The 10,018-nt window shown below is 37.5% G+C and overlaps 1 protein-coding gene across 1 annotated transcript; it reads right to left on the bottom strand.

The window, feature by feature from the left end:
* Positions 1 to 8,900: 8,900 nt before the first annotated feature.
* LOC145005511 (SAUR-like auxin-responsive protein family) lies at positions 8,901 to 9,296 on the bottom strand. Its single transcript, XM_078964597.1, has one exon. The coding sequence runs from the start codon at positions 9,294 to 9,296 to the stop codon at positions 8,901 to 8,903; it is 396 nt and encodes a 131-aa protein (XP_078820723.1).
* Between the last annotated feature and the right edge of the window lie 722 nt (positions 9,297 to 10,018).

Here is a 10,018-nt window from a genome sequence, read left to right as displayed (position 1 = left end):
CCCCCCATGGTTGCCTTATTTGACATGTATTGTTGAGGAATCCCCTAAGCAGTGTTGTCACCTCGAAAAAAAAATCCTTAGGCTAGGTCCCTTATTATAGATATTTAAGGACGTAAAGTGAGGATAATGGGAATGAGTAATCAGGGATATTGTTGGTTGATGAAATTAATAAATTTATTGTTGGCTGATGAAATTAATAAATTTATTGTTGGTTGATGAAATTAATAAATTTATTTATTGTGGGTTGAAAACCCTATTTGCTCACCAAGCTCCCAAGCCTGACCCACTAAGCTTTTTATATTATAGGTAGTGGACCCAGAGCATAGTTGGATGATGAAGAGAGATTTTTGGATTATAGGCCATTAGATGTAGGTATCTGTTGTAAGGTCTATAATATACCGTTTATGCTTTTGGTCTGTGTCGACGTAGACATCCCGAGTTTCGTAATGAAATGAAAAACACATTTCTTTAAGAAATGCTTTGGTAAATTTTTATCATATTTTGTTTTAGGACAAATTCCATATACTTTTATCGGAGAGATTACTCTGATTTTATTTTAAAAGCATAAACTAAATCGGTCTTTTCAGGCCAATAAATTGGGGATGTCACAATTGGTATCAGAGCATTAGTTTAAGAGAAATAGGAATTTGTAGGATTTCTAGACTTAAACTTAGAATGCTAAGTGATGATTATGAGATGAGTGTCTACCATATTTTAGACATAAGCACTAGTATATTTTAGGAAAGATGCCTAAAATGCTTTTGTGTGCCAAATGCTATATGTTTGCCATATATGCCATTAATTGTTCGGATCTATGGTCTGTTGCCGACCGGATTTGGAAACCTTATGTGTTTAGGATTCTAAGCATATGACTACATTATTAGAACTAGCCTGTAACGTTTCAGAGTGATAAGGAGAATTTAAATATCTATCGTGAATGAAGATCTAAATTCATCTAATTTGGTGTATAGATCAAAATGACAAGAACTTGAAGTGGAGCTGGAAATGCAAATAGAAATCAGCAACCTTAACCCTAAGTGATGGAGTAGGTGTCTATAGCAGAAGCTGCACGAGAACCAATCACAATGGCTGGAGTGCAAGCCATGATTCAAACCATGATGGCTGAACAAAAGGAGGAAATGAGACAATTGTTGCTGAACAATAGGAGTGAACCTTCAATGCATGTTAAACAACCAAAATTAAATGATGGTTAGTTAGAGGAAGGAAATATCAGTAGATCTATTGGTCAAATTGAACCGCTTGTGGATAGGAGGAATAACCAAGAGGAAGGAGTTGAGAAAAATGGATGAAAGTACAAAGATTTTATGACTTGCAAGCCATCAACTTTCACTAGAAAAGAAGATCCTGTCGGAGTAATGGATTGGATCTCGGAGATGGAATTAGCCTTTATGACATGTGGTTGCAAAGGCAAGTTACAAACCATATGTGTTGTGCGTCAATTTAGAGGTGGACTTGTTCGTTGGTGGAACACTCTGGGGAAGACCCTAATCCCTATTGAGCCACTGCAACTGACTTTGGTAGAGTTGTTGGTGCATTTCAAGTGTAAATACTGCTTGACCCAAAATCTACTTGACCTAGAAAATCAATTTTTGACACTGAAGAAGGGAAGCATGTATATTGATGACTACACCAATAACTTCACGTACAAAATGGAGTTTTGTTTGTGTATTGTCCCAGATGAACTGACAAAAATTGACATGTATGCAAAGAGACTTCCATGGGAGTATGCAGTGCTAGTACGTTAGGCACTTACTTTGGAGGCAACAATCTGGGCTGCCAAGTCTGTTGAAGATATAATCAAAGGAAGAGTTGCCAACAAGGTTGAAGTTGGCGAGAAGAGAAAGCTGGAAGGAACATTAGGTTCCAACAATAAGGGAAAGTTCTTGAAGTCTGGTTCAAGGAAATTTGGAGGAGGAGCTGAAGCAAAGTGGTGTGGGACGTGCAAGAAGAAGCACTCTGGGAAATGTGACAGAGAAGTCACTTGTTATAAATATGGAAAACTAGGGCACTATGCCAACGAGTGCACATCCAACAAAAGGGTGTGCTATGGATGCAATGAAGAAGGACACATTTTGAAGGATTGCTTGAAGAAGAAGGAGGAAGCAAGGCCCAATCTCCCACCAAAACCAAAATCCAGAGCTTTCTAGATGACATTGGAAGCCACAAAGGAGGCACCAGATGTCGCTTCAGGTACCTTTCTTGTAAATGGATCACCTACCAATTTATTGTTTGATTCCGGAGCAAATTACTCCTTCATATCGCATAAATTTCGTAGAAGACTAGCATTGCCTATAGAAAAACTAGGTGATGCCGTAATTGTAGAAGTTGTTAGTGGCAAATTCGTACATATTAGCGATTGCATTAAAAATATTGTTATCGACTTAAACGGAAACGAATTCCACGAGGAGTTGTTATCCTTTGAGTTGAATGGTTTTGACATCGTTCTGGGGATGGATTGGTTTAGCACCAATGATGCCAAAATACTGTGCAAGAAAAAGATAGTGAGGGTAAACCCGCATGGAAAAGAGTCATTTATGGTGTATGGAGACAAGCATAGAGTGGATTCTGGAATCATTTCCCTGATGAAGGCCAAAAAATGTTTGTCTAAAGGATGCACATCATACTTGGCATTCGTGATCAATGCTAAGAAGGAGAAGAAGGAAATTCAAAGCATACCAGTGGTGTGTGACTATCTGAAAGTCTTTCCTGAAAATCTTCCTGGATTGCCCCATGATAGACAAGTGGACTTTAGAATAGACTTATTACCAGGAACAACACCAATAGGAAAAGCACCATATCCATTAGTACCAACGGAGATGAATGAGCTTATGACATAAATTCAGGAGTTATTGGACAATGGTTTCATTAGACCTAATTCATCAACCTGGGGAGCTCCAGTGTTATTCGTAAGGAAGAAAGATGAGAGCATGAGAATGTGCATTGATTACTGAGAATTGAATAAGGCAACAATAAAGAACAAGTACCCATTACCAATGATTGATGACCTGTTTGATCAGTTGCAAGGTTTGAGTTATTTCTCGAAGATTGATCTTAGGTCAAGATATCATCAGCTAATGGTGAGAGAGCAGGATATTAAGACGAATGCATTCAGAACAAGATATGGACACTACGAGTTTTTGGTTATGTCGTTTGGACTAACCAATGCTCCAGCAGCCTTCATGGATTTGATGAACAAAGTTTTTAAATCAATCCTCAATAAATCCATGATAGTGTTCATAAATGATATTTTAATTTATTCAAAAAGAAAGTAAGAGCATGACAAGCATCTGCGAGAGGTGTTAGAAGTTCTGAAAAAGGAGAAGTTGTATGCAAAGTTTTACAAATGTGATTTTGGATTCAAGAAGTCCAATTTTTGGGTCATATGGTTAACCAAGAAGGGATTATGGTTGACCCAGCTAAGATTGAAGCCATAATAAAGTAGGAACAACGAAAAAGTCCTATGGAGATCCGAATCCTTCTATGATTAGCTGGTTTATCCAAAGCTTTTCTTTGATAGCCGCTCCATTGACAACTTTAACCCACAAAGGAGCTACTTATACTTGGAAAGAAAAGCATAAGGAAGCCTTTGAGAAGTTAAAGAAGAAATTATGTGAAGCACCGATTCTTTCTTTACCTGAAGGAGTTGAAGATTTCACAGTTTATAACGATGCATCTGGAGTTAGGTCAGGTTGTGTTCTGACCCAAACAGAAAAGGTGATAGCATATGCATCAAGACAATTGAAAGAACATGAAAAGAACTACCCCACTCATGATTTGGAGTTGGAAGGGGTAGTATTCGCCCTAAAGATATGGAGTCATTATCTTTATGGCACAAAGTGCAAACTTTTCACTAATCATAAGAGTCTTCAGTATATCTTTAACCAAAAGGAATTAAACATGAGACAATGACGCTGGCTAGTGTTGCTTAAGTATTAAGACTGTGAAATACTTTACCACCCTAGTAAATCAAATGTTGTAGCTGATGATTTAAGTAGAAAGTGAGCCTTGAAATGAAAAGTCCAAGAGCATTAAGAATCGAATTTGTCTCAATGATTGTAGAAAGCATTAAGAAAGCTCAGATAGAAGCTTTAGAGAAGAATGACCAAAAAGAAGAATGTTTGGGCAAAACGTTAGTGTTTGATATGAACGGTCAAGGACTGAAGGTATTCTAAGATAGGATTTGGGTACCTAAGATGGAGGAATAAAAGATCTTCCGATGGAGGAAGCTCACATGACCATGTACTCAATTCATCCTGGCAGCACAAAAATGTATAGGGATCTGAAACCCTACTACTGGTGGCCGACGATGAAGCTCAATGTTGTAAAGTATGTGGCCAAGTGTGTGACATGTGCAAGGGTTGAGGCATAACATCAGAAACGGTGTGGGAATATAGAACCTTTACCTATACCCATGGGTAAATGGGAAGACATCACCATGGATTTTGTGACTAACTGCCCAGAACGAAGAACGGTCACGACATGATTTGGGTGGTTGTTGATTAGTTTACTAAAAGTGCGCACTTCATAGCAGCCAATGAAAAATGGTCTATGGATAAACTTGCTAATGCTTACGTGAAGAAGATAGTAAGACTTCACGGTTTTCTTTTAATGATTGTATCAGATCGTTATAGTCATTTCACGTCAAGGTTTTCGAGAAGTCTACAAACGATTCAAACGTTGGAGGATATGCTGAGAGCATTTACCCTAGAATTCCAAGGTAATTGGGATGAACATTTACCTTTGGTAGAATTTTCCTACAACAATAGTTTCTACTCGAGCATTAAGATGACACCTTATCAAGTTTTGTATGGACAAAAGTGTCGAATGCCGTCATGTTGGCTTGAAGCTGGAGAAAAGCAGTTTATGGGACCCGAGAGAGTCCATCAGACTGCTAAAAAGTTGAAAGTGATTAGGGAAAGGATGTTAGCAGCCTAGGATCGTCAAAAGAGATATGATGACAAGAAAAGACAACCGATAACATTCGAAGTTGGAGATTCGGTTTTACTTAAAGTCTTGCCTTGGAACGGACTGATAAGATTTGGTTAAACGGAAAAGTTGAGTCCAAGGTTTATTGGACCGTTTAAAGTTCTTCAGAGGATAGAGAATAAAGCTTACAAGCTAGAACTACAAGAAGAACTAGAAGGTATTCATAACACTTTCTACGTGTGTTATTTGAGGAAGTTCACAGGAGAAATTCTTGACATAATTCAAATTTCTGAATTAAGGTTGGATGAAAATAAGAGGTTAACTGAAGAACCAAAGGCAATCGTTGACAGTAAGACTAAGAAGTTGTGACGTAAGATGGTTGATTTAGTGCTTGTGCGATGGAAACATACGAATGAGCCAAATCTCACCTGGGAAACGGGGAGTGACATGAAGAGTCGCAATCCGCATTTTTTTTTTGCTGATGTATGATTCCGGGGACGAAATCATCCAAAGGGGGAGAGAATTGTAATGCTTGTGCTTCTAGGCTAGGCATTAATGATCTTTGTAACTTATTTTGAAATAATAAAGATGTATTATTTGATTATTATGTGCTTATATACTTAATTATTACAATTTAATAAATTAAGGATAAAAATAAGCGTCGAAAATAATTGTTAGATAAACCCGGTTTCTATGAAGGAAGTTGTAGTGGTTGAAACAAGGATTCCGGAGATATAAATAATACTGAAATCCGAGTTATAACAAAGAAGTTATGACCTGTTGAAGTTTCGCGACAGAACCCGTACGTCGCTGTATGACGTAAAAAGTGAATTTACGATAAAGTGCTTTTTTAGTCTTAGCGATCTAAATGAAGGTCGTAGTATACGTTAAACCGAGAGCGTGCATAAAAAGAATGTCCAAATCTGACTTTGTATGAGAAAGTTATGAATTTTCTAATATTTGGTATACGAATATGCAGTCCAAAACTCGAAGTTTAGATTGAGAGATTTTTAGCCGACACAACCTAAACGAGAATCGAAGATCTTGTCGATTGTAGTTTAACGGTAAAAAGATAGACGACAACGGACGTCGAATGAAGAAGTTATGAATTTTTAATGGAATTTTCCTGTCTCAGCTTATTAAAATATAACATTAAAAATAAAAATCAGAATTAGCCGACGGAGTCTAAACGAAAGTTGTAGAGCATAATTTCACCTACACGTGAATATAAATAACATAAAAAACGTAGCACGTATGCGAACGATATGAATTTTTGAAGTTCATGTACAAACTTCGAGGCTAGAAGAACGCCCAATGTACTAAGTGGTACTCTTAGCGTATAAATATGTACGCCCAATATACGAGATATATGCGCCCAACGTACTTTTGTGTTTACGGTCCATTATTGGCCATGTAGCCTACTCCATTGCATGGTGGACACGTGTTCGTAGCCTTGACGCGTCCGAGACAATCCCTTAGTACGCCCAACGTACTGGTTGAAGAAGCAGTACACCTTGTGTACCATAGAGTTACGCCCAGTGTAACTCGAGTGTTCAGCCACTATAAATAGTGAGCGAGGTCATTCGACTTTTGTTTACAAAATTTAATTCTTCTCACCTTATACTTTCTTTTAAGTTACAATAAATACCCCATAAATGTAAAATACTATCCTAGCATCATAAGCAAGTCTCGAAGCACCCGAAGACCTCGAGAAAAAGAGTTTTCCAGTCGAAATTTTGCCTACATGAAGCCTCTTTTTTGAGAAAACATTCCAGTTTTATCGAAAAATATTGTTTTAAGGGACGAAGTGCTGCCCAATTACCGTCTTATCAAGTGAGTGTATGGACACTTTCATCTTACATATAGATATGAAGTAATTTTTATAAAACACGTGCTATGTATATAAATATTGTTTGTTTATTTGAGATGGATGTTGAATGAAGTTTTTATACATGTTTAGAATGATTTAAACTGTATATGTATTTTTATCTATGTTGGATATAACATGGGTAGATGAAATAGTTGATTTGTGTTAAAATGATGAGAGACATCGATATTGGTGCTTCCATCCCTTCCATGCAAGAGTTATGTTGTCTTAATGGATTAGTAAGTTAGGTTTTAGCTTTTGGACCTTTTCTAGCCATGAAAAATCATAAAGGTGGAAACTTTATGACTTAAGTCGATGTTTTGAGTCTAGATCTGAGCTCTAGACAAAAGGTCATAAGGGATAAAGTGCTTAATGGAATGTTGGGATTAGTCAGGGTACGCTTGGCGTACTGGACTTGAATCGCGTATGTTGGGCGTACGTGGAGCACGCTGGACATATACAACGAATCTTGGGCTTTGACTTTCGTTGTTGTTGAGTTTTTTAGCAAGTTTGACTTTGGGTCAAACTTACGGATTTTGGACTATTGATTAAGATTTTATCTGGTTCTGGTGTTAATTGATTCGCGGATTCAAACTGTGCAGAAAAAAAGATCGTATCGCAGTGTTTTAGAGTCCTTCGATCCAGATGAGTTTTCCTTACTGTTCTTGTGGGTCGAATGCATCAACGTCGGCCCATTAGTCTACGTGTCCCGGTTTAGAGGATGTGGCTATGCCGTAGTGATCTGTTAGATCTGTGTCTTGGTTTATTGGATGTTGCTATGCGGTAGTGATCTCTAGATCTGCCTCTTTGTCTGTTGACTGGTTATATGATTGTCTGTTGCTGGATATATGTTATTTTTTATGTATATATCGACATGGTATGGTGGGGTTGAGATTGTACCGCTTTGTGCTGCCAGTCAACAGACTGGGGCATTCCAACCGTAAGGTTATAGGTCAGGGGTCATCCAACGAGGAGGTTATGGACCCATTATATATTGGGCAAGCCAACCGAAAGGTTGTGGGGCGAGGCATTCCAGCCGTAAGGTTGTGGGCCAAAGGTAATCCAACTAGGAGGTTGTGGACCCGATATCTGTTTGATTATATGTTTGTGTGGTAGTACTTCGGGGGAACTTACTAAGTTTCATGCTTACAGTTGTTTGTTAAGATTTTAGGTTCTTCAAATGATTGTGACAAGACGAAAGTGTGATCGTACACATCCTTCGGATTTTATGTTATTTGAATTTTGGGATACTTTGATTATTGATTACTGGTTTTGAAACAATGTTTTGTGAATAATTGTAATCATTGGGTTAATTTTGAAAAATAAAAATTTTACTCAGTCACCAAGCTTCTTCTTTTATTCTTTTATATGATTGTATTTTTGGTACATTATTTACCTTCTTTTGCCATTGCTTATGTTTTTTCGTCTTTATCCCAATTACTTTATTCATCATTATGGGCCCATGTGTCATATGCTAGATGTCATCTTTAGAAGAAGTTTCTATCCCCGTCGATGGAAGCACATTTGTCTACATCTTACCTTCCCTTTACCCCATTCCTATTTGATTTTGGGTATTGTTGTTGTTGCTATATTTTCTTGGCATACCATGCATTTCAGTTATCGGGAAGAATGGCATCATATCTATATAGTTCATTTTAAAGCATGTCCCATCTATTTTCTCCAACATTAACAATTTCAGTAACATTTATTATAATTGGAGGCCTAAATATCGTGAAAACCCAAAGAAAAATCTGCGTAGAGAGGAAAATCAAGTTTCTATAATTACTATGAACTAAAAAAAAAGTTGATTTTCTAATGCTTGGTTTTTGGATTCAAAAACAAACGTGGGAAAATTTAAATTAGTTATAACTTCTTGAATCTGTTTTTAGTTCCTCGCAGGGTTGTACTTGCTACAGAAAGAGTTGTACTTTATCATTGTTGGAACAAAAAGACAGGTTTCATTTCTTGCATTCAAGTTCATTGTTATAGCTAGTCGCATACAATATTTAGTTATATATCTCTTTACATGAATATATATAGTGATTATAATCTTTCATAAATTCCAATTTCTTAGACCCAACGAAAGTCAAAGGCACAGAGGGATCCTTCGATCCTGTGGGGACATGGCACATTGAACTACGCTGAGGAACATGTCCTCATCACATGGAATAGTGAGTCTGGACTCAGTACTGAAGTCGTATTCTTCACGAGCTTGATCCAACAAAGCGCTGAAGAGAGGGTGTTTCAGTAATTTCACCTTGATCACAAACCTCCTCTGGTTTTTTCCCACGTACACCACCAAATGACCCTTTGGGACATCTCTTGGAATCGAAGCTTCTTCCTCTTCACGCATGGATGATGATGCCCAATTAAGTGCCCATTGACAACACTTGTCACAGTTTGTAGATGAAGGAATAACTCCTCCATCATTCATCTTTTTCCACTTTTTAGTCAACGATTTCAAAGCTTTCCCTCTCATCATCTTTATAATGTATATATATGTATGTGTGTAGTGTGGATATAGGCCTCTGTGTGTGTGTGAGTAAAGCTGTGTTGCTGGTATGGAGATGGGTAGATTATATATAGTGTTGAGGTTGAATATCTCTGAGCATAGAGCTTATTCGAGCATTAAATGCGGGATCACACACACATACGTATATATATTATATATGTATATCTAGAGAGAGAGAGAGAGAGAGAGAGAGAGAGAGAGAGAGAGAGAGAGAGAGAGAGAGAGAGAGAGGATGGGTAGCTCGAAGAGGATAAAGGGAGAAGAGCTGATAGTTGGAGGTTTATGTGGTTATGATCTTTTGCTGCAGTGCTGTACTTTGAATTTGCATTCATGGGGGCTTTTATTTTTATTTTATTGATATATAGCGATACGAATTTGTACGAACAAATGTTTTCCTCTTTTTTACAAAGAAGTTCTTCCCCACACACACATGCATATTATTTTACAATATCTAAAAGTAACATGTAAGAATTAAAAGTGTGGATTTGCACTTTGTCCAAGAAGCTTATCCCATGCCTACCATGCTATCCTTTTATCTTTCTCACTCTCCCAACTTGTGGGTCTCACACTTTGTAACTTGGCATCTATTTCTTGAAATAATTCCTGGTGTTAATCTTAAAACAACCCGTAAATTGGGGATTACTAGACTGATTCTCGAACAAATGGTCCTTTTGCAAGATGCAGTTAGTGCG

The sequence above is a fragment of the Lactuca saligna genome, chromosome 1 (assembly GCF_052625555.1).
Source record: "Lactuca saligna cultivar CGN05327 chromosome 1, ASM5262555v1, whole genome shotgun sequence".
Classification (NCBI taxonomy): Eukaryota; Viridiplantae; Streptophyta; class Magnoliopsida; order Asterales; family Asteraceae; genus Lactuca; species Lactuca saligna.
This window is presented reverse-complemented; position numbering and strand designations above follow the sequence as displayed.

What these genes read in the sequence shown, in the direction of transcription:
- LOC145005511 (XM_078964597.1), bottom strand. Translation starts at nt 9,296, where the DNA reads ATGATGAGAGGGAAAGCTTTGAAATCGTTGACTAAAAAGTGGAAAAAG.